Source organism: Sinocyclocheilus grahami, unplaced genomic scaffold (assembly GCF_001515645.1).
Source record: "Sinocyclocheilus grahami isolate Dianchi unplaced genomic scaffold, SAMN03320097.WGS_v1.1 scaffold150.1, whole genome shotgun sequence".
NCBI classification, from domain to species: domain Eukaryota; kingdom Metazoa; phylum Chordata; class Actinopteri; order Cypriniformes; family Cyprinidae; genus Sinocyclocheilus; species Sinocyclocheilus grahami.
The window spans coordinates 1,771,173-1,791,581 of record NW_015505329.1 but is presented as its reverse complement, the minus strand read 5'-3'; the positions used below and the strand labels follow the sequence as shown (position 1 = coordinate 1,791,581).

Genomic DNA, 20,409 nt, shown 5'->3' with positions numbered 1-20,409 from the left:
CTTCGTTTCACTTCTCATCTAAAGGGTGTATGTGGGATCTCCAAGGGACTTTTGGCTGGCTGGTTTTATTTCTGTGTAGTCTTGCATCATGATGTAGGCTTACTTGCTTGTGACTTGCTTGTTTTCAGGCTTTATTGCAACCCCACTGGCAAGGCCACAGGTCCTCGATATGACCTCTAGTGACAGAACAGCAGCAGGCAACAGTATAAAAAGTTACATTTAGGATTTATTTGAGTCAAATAAGTGAGGTAATATGGAATTTGTCATTTTTAAATAAACATTTACCGTTTAGCAAAATTCTTTCCTCTAGAAATGTTCCCAACTAATCACAAAGCAAGTGCATTTTGCTCAACCTCAGGAGGAGCATGAACTTAGTCTACTTGTAAATAGCTTAAGAGATTATTTTAATCAGACCAAAATGACTTTTGCATGAATATGATTTGGCCACAGTGCCTCACATTGAGGTGACCTCAGGAATGAGGTTTCACATGAGATGCAAAAATACATTGTGCAGCCATTTATTCCCTCAATGTTACCTTGGTTCTTCCTTAATGCAGTCTCCATTGAAATGATTACATTTTTGGACAATTTCAGCCTGAAAAAGATCCAATAAATGTTTATTAGGCGAGTGGTTCCAACAACGCACAAGCTCACCCAACCTGATTGGATGCTGATGTGGAAAATCCTCAGTTTCCTGAGGTTCTTCCTGGTCTAACAAGCTGAATACAAAAAGGATAAATGTCTACATAAAGGAGTAAACTTGTTTTTTCTTGAGAGGAACCCATGGCTCTTGGTCAGAAGATCTGGAAATGACTGAACTCAAGAGGTAATATAGCATATGCATGACAATAAGCAAACAGATTTGGTATTTAATTAAAAAGAAAGTCAATAATGACTAAGCAGTGTCGGTGGTTTTCATTCATTTTACCCTGGAATATCAAATTTACTGTCAGTAGGCCCATAGTCAATAACTAATGCATCAAACACACTCTTAAAGGAATAGTTCACCCAAAATGAAAATGCTGGCATTATTTACACACTCTCATTTCATTCCAAATTGAACATTTTATAGGTTTCTCATGCCACAAAATTATTAAAAGTGCTGGGAACCAAAAAAAGATTTCCCCCCCCCTCAAAGGTCATATTTTTCACAAGCACCATTGTGATGTTTAAAAAATATAGTATGTTAACTTTGTAAATTCATATTTACTTATTTTTATTTTTACCTTCGAAACTCACAGCCCTTTTAAAAGACTCATGGCTGTATTAGATCAAAAGGGTGCTTCTACTAAATACTGAGCAAAGGGTCTGAATACTTAGGACCATGTGATATTTCAGTTTTTCTTTTTTAATAAATCTGCAAAAATGTCAACAATTCTGTGTTTTTCTGTCAATATGGGGTGCTGTGTGTACATTAATGAGGAAAAAAAAGTAACTTAGATGATTTTAGCAAATGGCTGCAATATAACAAAGAGTGAAAAATTTAAGGGGGTCTGAATACTTTCCGTACCCACTGTAAATGCAAGGCCGTAAGCTCATTGGCTGCATATGCAGCATGAACCAATCAGCTTGTGCCAAGTTGTTTAACTCTCTGAATATCATCAGTTACGTTAACACCCCGTCAGAATGCGCCATCTAGAGTTTCATGACTGAACTATATATTTATGTTATTCTGTGTTTATAATTGCTACCAATGCCAGAAGCTGATTCTGATTAACTGAAAGGAAAATTAGCTATTAAAACAAAAATCATGCAAAACTTCATGCAAAACTTCAACAACTTAAAATCCATCTGGACTGTATAAATAAGATCACAGAATACACAAACAAGAAACTATGTCACAGCGAGGATAAATGCCTTTGTATGCATATGAAAATACTATAATTAGAAGCTCTGACTTTTGCTGACGGTTTCAGCTGCTTTAAATTACTGAATCTCCTGCAAGGAACAAAAGTGGCTCAGCATCACTGTAATCCCACTGAAACTCGACCGCAGACATGCCTGCGGTAAATGAAATCTAAAAACAGCTACCTTGATATGTTTTTTCCTGATCAAGACAACTGAGTTCCCAGTAACAGTAACTAATGAGTGCAGGTAAATGAGCTAGTTTACCGTTTCATGCCTCTTGTATCGTGTCACAAGAATAATTTCAACTCAGATCAATATTTTTTTGTCTTTAATAAGTCTTGAAATAGGAAGGACAGTGAGATGGTATTACAGCAAAAGAATTGTCCGTTTATTTTGTGATGCTATATATAAGGTGCTGTGATTTTACAATCAAAATGTATTTATTTATTTTGACATATTAATCTTGTCAGTGTCAAAAGGGGTAGCAAACGTTGTTAAACATAAGCCCAGCCATCAAAGAATGATCAACTATACACATGGTAACGCCACAGAAAACTAGATAGAAAGAGAAAAAATGACGACATATTTGGATAATTAGATCTTGTATGTTGTGAAATAGCTTTTTAATTTCAATAGTTCTGAGTGCTAATGGTGGAATTTCTTCCTACTTTTGATAACGTTTAACACACAATGCTGTATAGTATTGTAGCCTTAGCAAAGTTATGTTATCGTTATGATGTTAAGCATCTTAACACCGCCTGGTGGTGAAATCGTGCAAATAGCCACAAAAAGATACTACTGAAGTCATTGTTGTTCTGAAATGTTTTACTTTACGTAAGCAAAAGATTTTCAATACCCTTGAAAATGAGAAATGATTGAGATATTTCACTACATTCAGGCACAGTACTATAAAGGCAGATTTTGAATTAGAACTGTGTTCTTAGTATGCACTTTTCTCAAAGGAATAGTTCACAAAAAAATGAAAATTTGCTTAACATTTAATCACTCAAAGGCCACTCAAGATGTAGATGAGTTTGTTTCTTCCTGGGAACAGATTAGGTGAAATTTAGCATTACTTGTATTTAGGCTAGAAGCAATGGTTTAAAGTTAAAACGCCTTAATGGTGGAATTGTTTCTCACAAAGACGCAGCTTTTCACTTCACAATACGTTAATTGATGGACTGGAGTGGTGTGGATTACTTGTGGATTATTGTGATGTTTTTATCAGTTGTTTGGACTCTCATTCTGACGGCACCCATTCACTGCAGAGGATCCATTGGTGAGCAAGTGATGCAATGCTACATTTCTATAATGCTGAAAAATATGTTTTGATCAAGAAACAAACTCATCTACATCTTGGATAGCCTGAGGGTGAGTAAATGTTTCATTTCTGGATTAACTATTGCTTTAAAGGGGTCCTATTATGCTTTTTCACTTTTTTAATTTTAGTCAGTGTGTAGGATGTTTGGGCATAAAAAAGATCTAGAAAGTTACAAATCTCAAAGTCCACTCCAAAGGGAGATATTTCGTTTTTTAAAAATCCCTTTTCAAGAACTACAGCAAACGGCTCGTTTGGACTACAGTGTTTGTTTTCCGGGCTTTGTGATATCACAAAGTGGCCCATTAGAATATCATTACAAATAATTCCCGCCTACAGAAATTCGAATGGTTGGGGGTTGGAACGCTTGGTTGAGTGAGTGCATCAGACGAGACGATGAAGAAGAAGTGCTGCTGCAGAGTTAGTGCATCAGAGAAAACCAAGAAGAAGTGCTGCTGTGCTGTAGCCAAATTTTCGGCATGTCTACAACAATTCTTACAAGTACAACACGACGTAGCTGGGCGCCACGGACAGACGCCGAACGCCGCCGCCAAAAAACTTTTTTGAAAACGATTAAGATATGTACACTCACATGTAAAGAAAGCATTTTAGACATTTTTTTCAAAAACATGACACTTCAAAAGTATTTGCACATGCATTTTACAGTATATTTCTCTCTTCTCATCCTCTCAAACATATTTGTAACAGACAGATTTAATCTGAATAAGACTCACTCATTACACATGTAATGGTTTAGAAACATAAGAATGAGCAGAATAAGACAAATTCTTACCACACCACTGATCCAGAAAGCAACCCCAAAATCTGCAAGGTTGCCCCTTATCCAAAAGCTGTTAAGCAAAATCCCAAACACAATATTGATGATGCCAACTATTATCTGCATAGTCTATGGATTTTTGTTCATACACCTCAAAAATGAAAAATCAACTTAATGTCAGAAGTCTTCTAATGAAAGTATTTCAAAAAACAGTTGTTTAATTCACCCCAAGAGCAGTGTGGATGTTCATCAGCTTCCCTTTCATATTCTGAGACACAGAACAGACTGGACTGCAGCACAGAAAACCCAGAATCTGACACAGTACGGGCCATTTGCTCTTCGGGTTTGAGGCGATGGTGATGACCGTCAAACCCTCCCCTTCAGACACTGTCAGAGTCATGCTGCAGACTTCAGCCTTCCAACAGGTGATGAAGGCCAAACGTCCTGTGTAAAGACAAGCAAATGACCATTCATCACATTTGGTATAAACACATCAAGACATTAAATCAAGCTTTAGAGGAGAAACAAACAAAGCCAAAAAGCCTTGACACTGCTATTGCCAAGGACAAAAAAGACACAGTTCAGTTAACAAATGATGACATAGCGGGGGGCATGTAGTCACAATAAGCCTTTAAGGATAAAGTGCCACAATGCTATTTACTGACACTTTTTAAAATACTGTTTAAAAAAGGCATTTCACTACATATTTGTTTTTCCTCAAGCAAAATATAATAAAAAATATGATAAAATTCAGTCAACTGCAAAATGAAACTGGTAACCACTAACGTTACTTTGTCCAATATATATATATATATATATATATATATGACAATTGTTTTATTTTTTTTTAAAACTAACGTTATAACTTATTCAGTTCCAACATTAAAAGCACATGTGACAACCTGCTAGAGACGAGAAGAATTTGGTAATTATACTTTTGAATTCAAATGGGACAACTTGGCCCAATCTTAATAGAAATCCTTCCCAAACATTCTAGAATAAATTTGACTACTGACAGGGTATTGATGGCGGAAGTTTTCCTTTCGACCAAAATAAAAAGAAAACTGTGTATAAACATCTACCAGTGACGCCGAATTTACACTTTTGCAATATTACATATTCAGAAGGCTTTTAAGAAACAACTCAGACTTACCCTGTGACTAACAGTCCAGAGTTCAGTCAGATTTCAGGAAAATGTTAAACTTTTTTCAAAACAGCAGAAAAACACGACAATTGATGAGGCCCAAAACAGCGACGTCAGTTAATGAATCGTTCGTTTGATTCGGATATTTTCAAAGAATCTACTGATTCAAAGATTCATTCACGAATCAGACTGAATCGGTTCGAGCGGTTCTCACAACAGTGACTCACTGAACCATAAACCGTCTCCTTCAGACAGTCTGCCTAATAAGTAAATAACGATTCCTGCATATTATTTTAACAGATAAATAAACCTTTTTTTTTAGCATTGTGAATACAAATTATATTTCTGTTCTTATGCAATGCAGTATGATGTCATGGACATTGTGTAACGCACCGTAACGCATTGCGCTTGGACGTGAAGGAATCACTGAATCGATTCCGTGAACCGGTTCTTTAAAATGATCTGTTCAAAAGGAATGAGCCAAGCTGTTTTCCTAACACTGTTATTAAACAGATATCCTTCATGCTTATACTGAACTCAGGTGTTCTAATCTACAGTAACATTAAAAGCACAATATTAATAATATAATACCTGAAAATAATATTTAAAAAACTTATAGCACATAAGGTTTTAGGCTATATGAATTTCAAAGGACCTTTAGACACCCACTTACCTTTACCTGCCTTTGAACACTTTAGTTCAAGCTTCTGTGTGGCAGCCTTAGCACTTTAATTTATAAAGCAATTTAATTTATTAAGCATTTATCTGATGGCTCTGTTCTGCTTTTACACTTTGGACAGCAGCTGACTTGTATATGTATGTGATACATGCCACCTGGTGGTAAAATCATGCAAACCTCTTCAGACATCATTTATAGCCCTTTCTTTTTTTTTTCTTTTTTTTTTAGTTTGGCATTTATCCTAATTTAGGTTAAAAACAGAAGTTCGTTGATTTTCATGCCCCTAAAAAAATTGTCAATGGGGACCATCAACTATTTGATTACCAGCATTCTTCAAAATATCTTCTTTTATGTTCGACATAAGAAAGAAACTCATACAAGTTTGGTGTGACATGAGAGTGAGTAAATTATGACAAAATGTTCATTTTTGGGTGAACTATCCCTTTAAATCTATAAATGCAAACTACCAGATTTCACATTATTACAAATTAAAATGTGTAATTGTAATTTTTAACATTGAAAATACACACATTCAAATTATCCTATCAAACCACATAAACAAGCAAATAAATAAATAAACCCAGTAGGCAGATAGATAGATAGATAGATAGATGGATGGATGGATGGATGGATGGATGGATGGATGGATGGATAGATAGATGGATGGATAGATAGATAGATATTAAAATTAAAATAGATAGACTGACTAATTAATATGTGTGCCAGTGTCCCCTTTTGACCAGAGCACGTAACTTCAATGAGCTTTAGTTCTATGGCTATGTTGACTGCCCATTTACGGCCTGATCTTGCTGTGATGCATGCTTGTTTTACCCGAACGTCTTTGGAATCCTCAGGCTTAGTGTGCCTGTGCATGTTTCCACCTTGAATTCCTCCACGACAGATGACAGAGGGAGCTGCAGCTGTCCTGATCGGATATAGAGACCCACCGAAGAGAAGCTTAGGGGAATCCCCAACCACCTCAGCAGGTGCTTGTAGATTTTCTCTCAATGCCTTCTACAGCTGTCAAGGGGAACTCATAGACTGTAAGGGAGCCAAATAAGCCTCGGCAGAAGGCCATGCTGGTACAGCCAGTAGGCCTATTTGAATTTTCCGGAGAGTCCAGGCCTGTCGATCTTCCTCAACCATTCTTCAGCTTGCTTGCCACTTTCCCAAGCACTTTATAGGGCTGTCTTCAATGGATGGAATGACCTTGCCTCGAATTTAGAGGAACAACTAGTCAGCAGCGCTGTTAATACCCAAACCCTGTCAACAGCAAGTCTTGTCTGGTATCCAAAAATACCCAAAACGGGTGTTTAACAGTCTTCTGTCAGTCAAGAATTTGACAGAGGAAAGCCAGAGAAGAGCAGAAGCAGGAGACAAAGTGATGATGGTAAAAGTAACAGAGTTTACTGAACAATCTTAGTTGCATATCTCTCAATGTTCAAACTTTGTCTGACCAGCACAAATTCAACATGTACTGTTATACCAAAACTGCTTCACAGCAACATCCCATAAACCTTGGGTTTCCATAAACATTCCCTCTTATCTATCTCTTTTTCATACAGACAAAACAGTTCATGAAACCCCACAAGCATGAGACTGAACAACAATGGAAATGCATAAGCTGGGGAAAATTAATAAGAAATATAAAATATAGAAACATAATAAATGAATAAACATAAAAAATGAATAAACAATAAAACTACTTAAATAATATAATGATAAAGGATAGAAATAATCAAATAATAAAAATAATCAAATAATAACTCATATGAATGAATAAATGATTATAAATGAATTAAAAACATGAAAACAAAAACACAACACACACAATTTGCATGTGAGGATCTAAGGATCCTTCAATATGTAATTCTGTGTGTAAGCAAGACTTTAGATATACCAAGACGGCACACTTTTATAGCAATATGGGAGAAAGTATAAAGCAAATATGGCAAAAGAATTCCCGCCTTCTGAACAAAACAGCCAATCGCCAAATGGTAAAGTCATGGCATCACCGCAGCTGCACATTTGGCTGAACCAACCTGAAATATAAGATGTTGTAATCCCATTTAAGCATAACCAACAATAATTTTGGGACAGTTCATGTCAGATTTTGTTGCTGAAATATGCTAACTAAATACGAGTGTGACCAGCTGTTTTTGAGATTTTAGGATTTCCTCATTCAGGTAGATGGGACTTGGTCTTGAATGCCTGAAATAGCTACCTGGAAATAGCTACTCTTTTCATGTGACAACACTGAAGAAATGACACTTTGCTACAATGTAAAGTAGTGAGTGTACAGCTTGTATAAGAGTGTAAATTTGCTGTCCCCTCAAAATAACTCAACACACAGCCATTAACCATGTCTAAACCGCTGGCAACAAAAGGGAGTGCACCCCTAAGTGAAAATGTCCAAATTTGGCCCAAAGTGTCAATATTTTGTGTGGCCACCATTATTTTCCAGCACTGCCTTAACCTTAATATTGGGCATGAAGTTCACCAGAGCTTCACAGGTTGCCACTGGAGTCCTCTTCCACTCCTCCATGCTTGACAAGCTCCTGTCTCATCATCTCCACAGGCCTCTTCCTTTGTGGCTGCTGGTGTTGTTCTGGACCACCATGTCAACAGTGCTCTTGTTTCATTCAAAATAAACTTGATTGTCCACCTGAATGTTCTCAAACTTCAATTCTGAAAAATATTTGGACATTTACATGTAAAGAACGGACTATCAACAAAAATCTGCATTATCAACAATCGTAGCAAAATATTTATAAATATAGAAGTGTAACAGCGGATCTAAAATATTCATAATTAATTATAACTAGTTATGGTTAATTATTCATATATCCCATGAGCTGAGTCGCTACAACAAATACACATCTTTAGATGTGTTTCCCAGCTTCTCTAAAGGAGAGGCCTTGATTTCTAACATGTATCCTCTACATCTCCTTCCACCCTGCTGTTTATTCTTCTCTGTCCACGTCTCCTTACAGTTTCTCCCCTTGCGTTTTCCACCAATGCCTTCCACTCCACTCATTTCTTCTCCCTCTCCTTCTCCTCTTCTCTTTTTCTGACATCCGTCTCTCTGCTCATCTCTTTCTACCTGTTCCACTCTTCTTCTCTCTCTCATTACACCCCTTTTTTTACCCACTCCACCACCTTTTAGGCTTACACCTCTTTCTTTACCCATCCCCCCCCCCCCCCCCCCCTGCATATTATTTGTATATTTTCCCCTTTATAGTTAAAAGCAATTGTGATACATGTGTATACAATTAGATCAATGTGTTCCCTGTGTGTTTTATTAAGCGAGCAGTTAATAGTTTGGGGTCAACTGAAAATATACCATGTGCATTTGTTGATATGAGCTTTGTGTGTTGTGTTTGGACAAATCGTACATAAATGTTTGTGCTTTGTGTAAAACATATAAACAAAGCTACAATTTTTCAAATATTTTAACGTATTGCTTGGTTGTATTAACTATCATTTTTGTGCACAGTGATATGTATATGATATGTAATGTGTGTGACATGTATGAAATCTTGCAGTCTGTTTAGGATAGTTACAAAGTGTTTATATCACTGTGTTAACTGTTTTGAGAACAGTGACCTCAGTTTGGAGAAATTAGTCAAATCAATTGAGAAAAACTGTATTGAATTTCACATGACTCAGAAAATCACTTATGAGCAGAGCATGCTAATTTCAGGTTTATTCAACTGAGCTGCTGTTGTCAAGACTACATGGTTTAAAAGTTAAAAGAAAAAGCTCCCTAACCAGAAAAACCTCCAGAAAAAAGTAAATATATAGACAAGGCAGTGATGCTTTGTCGTTAATAAAAAACAGAAAATACACACTTCTGTCCCACTAAAGTGTACACTTAATTAAAAAATGTACTGTACTGTAAAAATGACAGACTTATATGCCTACCTATTTATTAAAATTGATGACTGCTTGTATCAAATCAAAGCCTGGAAAGTCCATGGCTATAATCCCAAAACAAAGCTTGATTTTTTCTTCAGAAGCGCCTTTGAGATTATTATATAGCCAAGGGTTAATTTTTTTGGCCAAACTTTTTGGGGAGTTGTCTACCCTTAATAAAGGATAGCCTGTGCCGCTTGAATAGTTCAAAACAACAGAACCAGATCTACATGCTTCTAAAGCCTCATTCAGATGGGTAATAATTTTATCTTTCTTTTTTCCCACTCTTCCTACTTTATAGTCACCATGTTTATCAGTTTCATATAGACTGATACCCAGATGAAAGCTTTTTTTTTGAACGAAAACAACCTTTCCTCTTATGTCTCTAATTCTTGGTATTTCATTCCTAAGCCAAGTATTAGACTTATGTTTAAGATCGGATATAACATGATCTGGAAATTTGCTGCTATGCTTAAGTCTGACCAACACTGTCTCTGTTCGGAATATAGATAAAAAGTCCTTTATTGTGTTGAAAGCCTCAAAGAATGTTGTTTTTTGGGAAATCGGTCCATGCACAACTTTCAGATCGTCCCCAGACACTCTCAAGTCGAAGTAGCGTATGCCGGCATTCAGCTGGTCCCTTAGCGACCATGCCTGACATTCTGCTGCTGGTCCTCCACGAAGGGCCAAGCTGTCATGGGTACCAGGAATAGTGATGTCGGAAATCAACTTGTTATCATCCAGAGTTTTCATCCAGCCAATGTTATAATTTTTAGGGAGATGGAGTGTTTTCTTATCATTAAACACTTGTTGCTGACTATTGTGCAGACTGTGGAACAGAATCAAAATATCAAGTCAACAATTCTTGACATAAAAGTCAGCTTTTCATATCATCATACATACAGACCTGTTGTTGGAGATTAAGATTTACTTAGATGGAGATTTATTAAGAAACTTGTTAAATGGATTGTGAAATATTTGATTTTCAGATTCTCGGATATGTGTAAATTCATGTATTTTGTCTTTTAAACAGATTTGTAATGATCATGTTAGTTGGTCAGCTCCATCACGCTAATTTATGCTACAACACGAGTCTGCCGGATTTAGTCTGTCTGTGCTCATCTGCATGATTATGCGTTCAGTTGATGGGGAATGTGTGCACTGAAAAAATGTATAGCTTTAATGCACCGTGAGTTGCTTTGGAAAAGTGTCTCCCAAATGAATCAATGTAAATGCAAATGGAAATAACAGAATTTAGGTAAACAAAACCCTTCAGCTTTACAGGGTCAGGAGTCACAAAATAATACAGCAAAACAATACAGCTAGTCACCAAAAAATTAAATCAGTGCAATCCCTTGTACAAAAAATAATATGAAAACATGTGCAAGAAGCAAAGATAAGCCCTATAGTGAAAAACAAATATACTAAAATGTATTTGAAATACATTCATTTCATGCTAAGTATACTACAAATACATTTGCATATTTGTGTACTTAATATAAATCCCCTGACTTTTGGTATACTAAACTGGTATTCTTAAAGTCTGCTAAATTGGAACAACTCATTTTGTACGTAATGCACTTTAATTGTGCAGAAGTCCAACTAAAGATATTCTGAAGTATATTTAATTGTGCTATAATTAAATGTATATTTAAGTGAAACTATTGCAAATATACTTCAGGTACACTTTAAATATGTTGCATTTAAAGGCCGATATTATTTAATGATCATACAATCCTCATCAAGAGTGACATTAAAACACATGTTAGGCTTAATATTAAGAAATGTGCATTGTGCACAAGTAGTTCTCCAAATAAAGTTGAATTATAATTGTATATCAAAGTCTAGAGTGATATGTCTGTAAATATGTTAAAAGATTGGAACTATACTTAGTATGAAATAAATGTATTTTAAATATATTACTTTTTTACTAGGGAGATCACAGAAATAAAATAAAAATAGCTTTATATTACAGTCCTCATTCTGTCCTTTGGTTGATCAGTAGTTTTCTTTTTAATTTCAAAGGCCAATAACCCCAATATTTTTGGCAAATAAAAATACAATGCATTTATTTAGTGATTTTCATACTCACAGCAGCATTAGGATGCACAGAATTTTCCCAGGAACTCCCATCCTCTTCATTGTCTAAGGTTAACACAGAATAAAACAGCACAAAACTGCCTTTATAAAACATTTTGTTTTACAAATATTACATTATTTTGACAGATAAAATATAAACATTACTTTTATGCTTTTTAATATTTGTTGTGGCTTTACATTTTTAAAGGTCAATTAAATTTAGTTGAAATTTTTAAACAATTGTTACTGGTACAACAAAAAAAATCAAATAATACCTCACACTTTTTTATGGACATCCAAGTGTCGATCACAGCAGCGTTTTTAGTTCTGGTACAGACGATTCCTGTCTGGGAACTATAAGAACTCATTGGTATCATGTGATTGGCTATTAGCTTGATGTATATTTGCATATGAAATTGTTGATAAATACATTTGGACATTTAAGCAACACTTTAAATCATATGGATTTCTTTGCATCATTTAACAAAAAAAAAATATATATATATATATATATATAAAGTGTCATTTATTTTAAACAGCACAAGCTTTACAAGCAAAGTACTGCATAAAAATATGTTTGCAAGGTTTTAAAGGATAAAACATGAAGTATTTGGAAAACTATTGAATTGCACGTAATGAATTACTCGGCACAATGCATGAAAAAAATGATTGTATTTCCATATTTCATATTGTTAATTTGTAATCACAGTTAAGTTGCTGTTGCTTTGCCATGATGTTAATAATAATAATAATCAACTTTGAGCAAATTTAAAGCAGCTTCTCGAGACACTTTACACATAAAACAGAGGAATAAAAACACAAAACATACAAAGCAAAAACTATTAAAACAATCAAGTAAAAGCTAACCTCAAGAAGTGTTTTAGTTAAGCTTTAAAAGTGCATAAATTCTGTGCATCCCTAAAAAAAGGAAAGGAGAGTGTTCCAGAGTCTAAGAGCACAGGATGAAAACGTCCTATCCCCTACAGTTTGCATGCATGTCTGTGGGACAACCACAAGGCCAGCTTGGGAGCAGCGCAAGTGATGCTTAGGAGCATATAAAGTTAAGAGGGCAGACAGATAATGAGGGGCCATGCAATGCCTCATAAGTAAGCATGAGGATTTAAAATTTAACATGGAAACTGACTGGAAGCCAGTGCAAAGACCTCAAAATTTTTGTCCTGACTCCAGTCAGGATCCTACTGTAGCTGCTGAAATTTTCACATATTGTAATTTGTTAAGTGTGTATTTAGAATATTTAGTCTGTTAAGTATTAGGGACCCCAGCAAGAAGTGCATTGCAGTAGTCTAAGTAAGAAAAAACTAAAGGATTAATAACCCTTTCAGTTACAGGAAAATATAACATAGGGCAAAGTCTAGCAATATTTCTGAGATGAAAAAAGGGAGTCTTAACGGTATGTTGCACGTGTGGATCAAAAATCTAATATAACTCCCAATTGTTTTAGTTTAGTTTTAAAATCCAAAACAAGAGTCATCCATGTTTAACATTAGTGAACCAGATTTACGCTGATGAGCTGATGAGCCAATGAGCATAACCTCAACTAAGACAGAAAATTCTGAGTGAGCAATATAATGCAATATAGATCATTCTGTATGATTACTACAATCTGCAAAGAACACGGTCACTATAATCGTTAGGGTTAGTAAGAAACAATATTCCATTTGTATTACAGTACCAGACTTGCATATCTGCATGTTCAATGCAAAACTTAACTTAACTGACTACACGTCTGCTCTCCAAATTGATATATGCAAAAATGAAGGCAGTCAAACTTACAAGAAGCATTTCATAGTACTATAGGGCACATATGTCGTTGGACATGATCAGACAACATTCAGTAATGAATCAACATTTACATTTACATTTATTCATTTGGCAGACGCTTTTATCAAATACATTTTATAAAATTTGGTTAATGTTAGCTGGAAAAGGTTTAGCTAAGTTAGTTAGCTTTTATATTTAAAACTAAATTCAATAAATTGTATAGCACTTTTCACATTCGTTGTGCATATTCAGCAGATGCACTGAGTGTGCATGTTTAGACCACTTTGAATCACAAAAAAGTGGCAAAATAATGAATCACAAAGCAAAGTAGTGGTTCCTTCTGGAGTTAAAAGCAGAACTGTTTGTCATCCAGTAATAGATTAACAGGACTTTCTTGCTCTTGAATACTGAATAAGTGTTCTACAGCCATGAGTCAATAAAATAATGAAAATAATTACACACCCTTCACTAAAAATGTTTTTTTTATTGGTCTTATGAAGTATTCTAATTTGTTGAGATAGTGAATTGGTGGGTTTTTGTTAAATGTGAGCCAAAATCATCACAATTAAAAGAACCAAAGACTTAAACTACTTCAGTCTGTGTGCATTGAATTTATTTAATACACGAGTTTCACAATTTGAGTTGAATTACTGAAATAAATGAACTTTTCCATGACATTCTAATTTATTGAGATGCACCTGTATTTGAATTGCATCCATTTACGGATTACAGTTTTAACAAAAACAAATAAACTTGTGATGAATGTGTCAGTCATACATGAAACAGTTAAGAAACAGGCAAGACTTCCATACTCAGAAAAACATCATGGCATATTTTATTATTACCTATTTGCATCTTTTCTATTTTATTTAAATAATCACATTTTCAAGATGCATTATCCTCAAGTAATTCATTTTTTTAAAAAGTAGGCCTTTTCTTTTTAAAAGTAACAAAACATTTGTGAAAAGACTACATGTAAATGATGCACCTTCATGTCTGTGGTGTTGCAGATGGCATCATTTCACTTTCCATTACCAAAACAAATAAAATTTATTCAAATCAAAATATGTATGTAAGTGTTCATCTTGTCACGCAGCACCAGCAGTGGAGTCTTCCAGGAGCGGCTTGTGAAGTTCTGGATCCTCCACCGACTGCAAAACCACAAACAATTATAAACACACAGAGCAGCTCTCTGAAACTCTCACGATCAGTGGATCTGACTGATTGATTGTTGTAATAGTGCTGCTGATTCAGTACCTTCGCATCTTCATCCTTCTTGCGCAAAGCTTTTCCAGTCAAAACACAGAAACTGATGGTCACACAGAGCTGAAGGACAGACAGCACTACCATCATGATATCTAGTCCTCCGAGCATCATCTAGAGGTGGAAAAACATCAGTGTATTATTAAATAATAATAAAATACACACAAATCATTTTTTATAACACTGAAAAAGATAAATAAATCAAATCATTACCTGACTGAGATTTTTGTAGTAAAAACAGGACTCAAAGTTACTCCCTTTACGGGCAAGCCAGTCATTATTAGATGAATAATAATTATCTCTGTAACAGCTTAAACTGCTTCCCATTGCCAGGTCCATTGAATACAGCACAGCAGCTGTGATAGCTAGTGCAGCACTGACTACATTCAGAACCACTGTGATGACCAGCTGTAAAACACAAACAATATAAATTGCTGATGCTCAAAAATAAATAAATAAAATTAAAAACTCTTGATTCACACCTACCAGCCTGGGACGGGGAAACATCACTGCAAGAACACACATAATTCCAACAACAAGGAACTAAAAGGCAAAGCAAAGAAATAAAAACATTGGTCCGTGCAAACATGCATCTTCAAATTGAAAGTGTAAATACAAACCACCAGATTTCACATTATTCCACCTCATTAGGATTTTGATAAATCATATAACATTTGAAAATACAAAAATAAAGAAATGAATGTAGGGTATTCTCAAAGCCAGATCAATGTCAATTCACTTTTTGAATGAACTCACTCATTGTACTGCACAAACTCATTTAGAAACATAATAATGATGATGAGAATGCGTAACAACTCTTACCACACCGCCGATCCAAAAAGCAAAGACGAAGCCAAAACAACCCATTGTGATATTCATGACACCAACCATTATCTGTACAGTCTATGAAATAGGAGAACAATATTTGTACCAGTTTTACAGATGACAAAACACATAGCATAAACCATTTAATAAAGCTGATAATATAAAAAATATCGAAGTATCCGACTCACCCCAAGTGCTGTGTGAGTGTCTGTCAGCTTATCTTCCATATCCTAAAATACAAACACATCGCATCAAGTACAAGCTGACATATGAGCCATTTGCTCCTTAATTTTAAAGGAATGGTTTGCATAAAAATGACAATTTGCTGAAAATGTACTCAACCTCAGGTCATCTAAGATGTAGATGAGTTTGTTTCTTCATCAGGACAGATCAGATTTGTAGAAATTTAGCATTACATTACTTGCTCAACAATGAGTTCCATCAGCTGATAAAAAACATCACAGTAATCCACAAGTGATCCACACGACTCCAGTCCATCAATTAACATCTTGGGAAGCGAAAAGCTGCAAGTTTGAACTTTAAACCGTCACTTTATACTGCCAAAATACCAGTCCAAAATTCATAATGACGCTTTCTCCAGTGAAAAAAATCTGCCCCCTGCTGTCCTCTCACATCACAATTAAGCAACAGTTTTAAGTAAAAACTAACTTAATGATGGATTTGTTTCTCACAAACACACAGCTTTTCACTTCACAAGACATTAATTGATAGACTGGAGTGGTGTGGATTACTTGTGGATTATTGTTATGTTTTTATCAGCTGTTTGGACTCTCATTCTGACGGCACCCATTCACTGCAGAGGATCCGTTGGTGATGCTAAATTTCTCCAGATCTGTTCTGATGAAGAAACAAACTCATCGACATCTTGGATGGCCTGAAGGTGAGTATATTTATTTATTTATTTTTAGCAATTTTTCCTTTTTTGGGGAACTATTACTTTAAGGTGATGGTGATAACAGTCAGTCAGTCCCTCACCTGAGTCAATGCAAGAGTCATGCTACAACTGTGACCAAACGGAAGTGAATATTGGCTTTTTCCACTTCTAGATTCTGAAGTTGTGTTCTCCACCAACTGCAAAACCACAGACAAACATGAACACACAGAGAAGCTCTCTGAAACCCAGTAGAGAAAGGATAGCTATAAAGATAACTGTACAGTGTTCACACCAGCAGGTGGTAATGTTCTGTTTATTATAAGCACAATACTGTACCTTTGCACTCCCACCCTTCTTGCACAAAGATTTTATGGTTAAAACACAGAAACTGATAGCCACACAGAGCTGAAGAACCGACAACACCTAGAGAAAAAGATAAGTGGGTGAATTTATGAATTGCACATAAGGAAAGTAAAGCGTTTAAACTATAAAAAACTATCATATTTCATGAAACTACAGCATATGATTATATATATGTTTGTGTGTGTGTGTGTGTGCATGTTTACGTGGTTTATGAGGACACAAATTTGTATAATAACATGGGTATGACAGGTATTACAACGAGAAGGTGATTTATGAGGACATTTTCAGTGTCCCCATAATTCAAAAGGCTTATAAATAATTCAGAATGAGTTTTTTTTTTAAATCTAAAAATGCAGAAAGTTTCCTGTGAGGGGTAGGTTTAGGGGTAGGGTTGGTGTAGGGCAATAGAAAATACGGTTTGTACAGTATAAAAACCATTACGCCTATGGAGAGTCCCCATAAACCATAAAAACAAACCTGTGTGTGTGCGCAAAATTATTCAGAACTCTTCATCTTTGTTATGCTGCAGTCTTATGCTATACTGTACACGTTCATTTTTCTGCATGATCTGATGTAGAAACATATACATGAACAGAACGAGGAATGTCTTACCATACTGCTGACCGAAGTGGTAACAAAGAAGAAGATCATGCCAAAACATCCCAACACAAGATTCATGACTGCAACTACCATCTGTACAATCTATGGAATAAGAGAACAACAGACCTCCAGCTTTTAAACTATTAAATTAAGAGTAGGCTACATATATGGGAACATACCTAAGCATCTTAAATCTGTTTTATTTATTTATTTTTAATGACATCAAGATTTTAATCAGTGCAAGTCTCTCACTCACCCTAATGACTCTCTGGGTGTCTGTCAGCTTCTCTTCCATATCCTGAGATGCAAAACACACTGGACCAGAGCACAGAGAACTCAGAATCTGACACAGTAAGGGCCATCTGCTCTGTGGGTTTGAGGTGACGGTGATGACCATCATTCCCTCACCCTGAGACACTGTCAGAGACATGCTGCTTCAACCTTCCCACAAAGACAAGAAACAAGTAGGGCTCATGCATCAGAAAATCACAATGACAAAAATGAATCGTTTCTATGTAAATTCATAAGTTTGTTTCCCTTCCCAAACAAGCTCTAGAATATGCTTAATTATTGAAACAACATTGCTGGTTTCTCGTCGACTGCATACACGATTCCCTCAGAGGAAGTGAACTTTCACCTGCGCGTGTTTGCTATAAAAGCAAACGGTTGCGATTCTAGTCACACTTTTTTATTTTTCAAATGGTTCTTACTTTTTCAATAGCACGTGAATTTGATTTAGACTCACCTTATGAGCAATTGTGTATATTTTACTGTCCAGACTGCGAGATAGCCGGACTCTTCCCTGACGCGTTGAAGGTGGAGCTGTTTTTGTCCCTGATTCCTGTCAGTGATCAGTTTCATATTTCCTTGTTGTTCCACTTGAAATAAGAACCCAAGCGTAAAGAACAGGAATTGCAGGATATCATTGAAGACATAGGCTATACTGTTCACACTCTTCACAAATATGAAACCACGACATTAAAGACGAGCTGACTTATTTTCATGAAACGTATATCTGTTGTTCTCCGGTTGTCAGTCAAACTCGTATGTAGCCTTCGAGGCTCAAGTAGCATACGCAGCAGGTTTCAATTAAGCTCCGTGTTAAAAAAAATCACATGATAGAATTCAGCTTCACTTTTTTAAATCATGTGAGTGTTTCGCTGCGAGTCTAAACTTTCCAAGTACGTTGGCAGTGGTGGGTTTTCCGATGGTTGGTTGAATTGTGAAGAGAAGAGTGTAGGCTGTACTTTTTGGGTAATTCATTGGACTTTTGATTGGTCTTTTCTTCGCTCTGTCTTTTGAGAGAGAGAAGGGAAAAAATATACAAAGGCTATTCATATAAAATATAGGTGATATACAGTAAGTGTTTATAAGTATTGAGTTCCCCCGAAAACCTTTGAACGTTGAATAGAAGAAGCTTTGCGTTCGCTCGGAAAAGCATTGAAATCGTTTTTCCTCCCAGCTTTGAATTATTTCCGTCTCACAACATTTATCTCGGGGACACAAACGTTTCGCGACAGAACGCAGAGCATAGGCTACATATATAATTTTTCCTCCCAGCTAGAAAACCGTTCCTCCATTTAGGCACATTTTAATTATGAATATTGGCTACGCATGTAAGTCATATGAGGCAGTAGATGGCGCTGTTGCCGAATGCTCCGAGGCTTTGGATCTTTTCACTGTGTAAACATTTGCTTTAACATGTTTAACTCTGTAATATATATTTCTGATTTAACACGTATGCACTGTTGGGGTTGTAGAGAGAGAGAGAACCAAACAGAATAATCATGTTACTGACATCTAACTTCAGATGTAAGCATATAAGAGCAAAACCCACCAACTGAATGTTCTCTCTTCTTTCCTCAGTTGTTTGTCAATCCGGTAACACTTTCTATGAAGCCTGTTTATAATACATTATAAGGGTTTTCTTAAGGCATTATATAATGAATGCATAAAGCATTATAAAAAAAGCTTAATAATATGTTGTATCATCTCATAAATAATCATAACATTTATAATACTTACTCTTAAAAGTTATAACCACAAATGCGTATGATTACGTATAACACACAATGAATATGTAATGAGTCATCCACTGAAGGCGAGCGTAAGTGAGAACCCAAGTGCAGTTTATTTACAAGGTGATCCAAACAATAATCCAAACTTGACTTGACATGACATGAACAGACTTGACGAGGCATAAACAGACTAGACTCACCGACAGTGGGTTACAACATCAATACACGACGAGGGCACAATGGGAACATGAAGCTACTTATAGGAAACAAGAGGGTCACATGACAAGAACAAACCAATGGGAAACAAGACACATGACTTAGACAACCAATCAGAACATGACACAATAAAAAGGGGAACCAATGGCATGAATACATGAGGGCAAGGGAAGCATGACACAAACAGGGACCATAAAACAATTACAAAATAAAAGACATGGAAAACATGAACATGAAACAAAACACCACATTACATACCCCCCCCTCTAAGGGCGGCTCCTGACGCCCTAATGTAACATCCACCCCAACCAACACAACGTCCAGGAGGGTGGAGGACTGGAGGTGGTCCAGGGGGCGGGATGGAGGGCCAGGCCCGTGAAGAGGAACAGGCAGAGAGGGGAGCCATGGCGGAGCAGGCAGAACGGGGGGCCATGGCGGAGCAGGCCGATCGGGGGGCCATGGCGGAGCAGGCAGAGCGGGGAGCCATGGCGGAGCAGGCCGACCGAGGAGCCATGGTGGAGCAGGCAGCCATGGCGGTGCAGGCCGATTGGGGAGCCATGGCGGAGCAGAGACATGGACAGACCACTTGCCTGTGACCGAACAAGCAGAGAGTTCTTGAGTGGCCTCCTTGTCCATAAAAGGACAGACTGTGAGTTCATGAACGGCCTCCTTGGCCGTGGCAGGAC

General features: G+C 36.3%; 2 protein-coding genes and 2 long non-coding RNA genes across 5 annotated transcripts in view; 1 reads left to right on the top strand and 3 right to left on the bottom strand.

Moving 5' to 3' along the window:
- LOC107592132 (uncharacterized) overlaps positions 1-18,784 on the bottom strand; it is a 26,458-nt gene extending 7,674 nt beyond the window's left edge. Inside the window, exons 1-12 of one of the 2 annotated variants that reach the window (XM_016281526.1) lie at positions 18,235-18,316; positions 17,746-17,930; positions 17,502-17,591; positions 16,863-16,949; positions 16,628-16,723; positions 15,820-15,861; positions 15,629-15,709; positions 15,293-15,349; positions 15,020-15,214; positions 14,801-14,920; positions 14,636-14,694; positions 8,711-8,712 (exon numbers count right to left, since the gene is read on the bottom strand). In XM_016281526.1, coding sequence (XP_016137012.1) covers positions 8,711-8,712; positions 14,636-14,694; positions 14,801-14,920; positions 15,020-15,214; positions 15,293-15,349; positions 15,629-15,709; positions 15,820-15,861; positions 16,628-16,723; positions 16,863-16,949; positions 17,502-17,591; positions 17,746-17,919 — 1,003 coding nt within the window. In that variant the 5' untranslated portion in view covers positions 17,920-17,930; positions 18,235-18,316. Of the gene's footprint in view, positions 1-8,710; positions 8,713-14,619; positions 14,695-14,800; positions 14,921-15,019; positions 15,215-15,292; positions 15,350-15,628; positions 15,710-15,819; positions 15,862-16,627; positions 16,724-16,862; positions 16,950-17,501; positions 17,592-17,745; positions 17,931-18,234 lie in introns of those variants that run through there. The other variant, XM_016281524.1, reaches the window with a different exon arrangement.
- Positions 2,203-20,343, top strand: LOC107592138 (uncharacterized). Its single transcript, XR_001609947.1, has 3 exons — positions 2,203-2,483; positions 2,882-2,884; positions 20,332-20,343. It is a non-coding gene; the product is annotated as an uncharacterized lncRNA (long non-coding RNA).
- On the bottom strand, positions 3,839-5,225 carry LOC107592137 (uncharacterized). Its single transcript, XR_001609945.1, has 3 exons — positions 5,098-5,225; positions 4,171-4,388; positions 3,839-4,073 (listed from the first exon to the last, which is right to left on the bottom strand). It is a non-coding gene; the product is annotated as an uncharacterized lncRNA (long non-coding RNA).
- On the bottom strand, positions 9,682-11,815 carry LOC107592133 (1-phosphatidylinositol phosphodiesterase-like). The gene is made up of 2 exons (XM_016281527.1): positions 11,775-11,815; positions 9,682-10,511 (listed from the first exon to the last, which is right to left on the bottom strand). The coding sequence occupies exons 1-2, from the start codon at positions 11,813-11,815 to the stop codon at positions 9,692-9,694; spliced, it is 861 nt and encodes a 286-aa protein (XP_016137013.1). The 3' UTR covers positions 9,682-9,691.
- Positions 20,344-20,409: the final 66 nt, after the last annotated feature.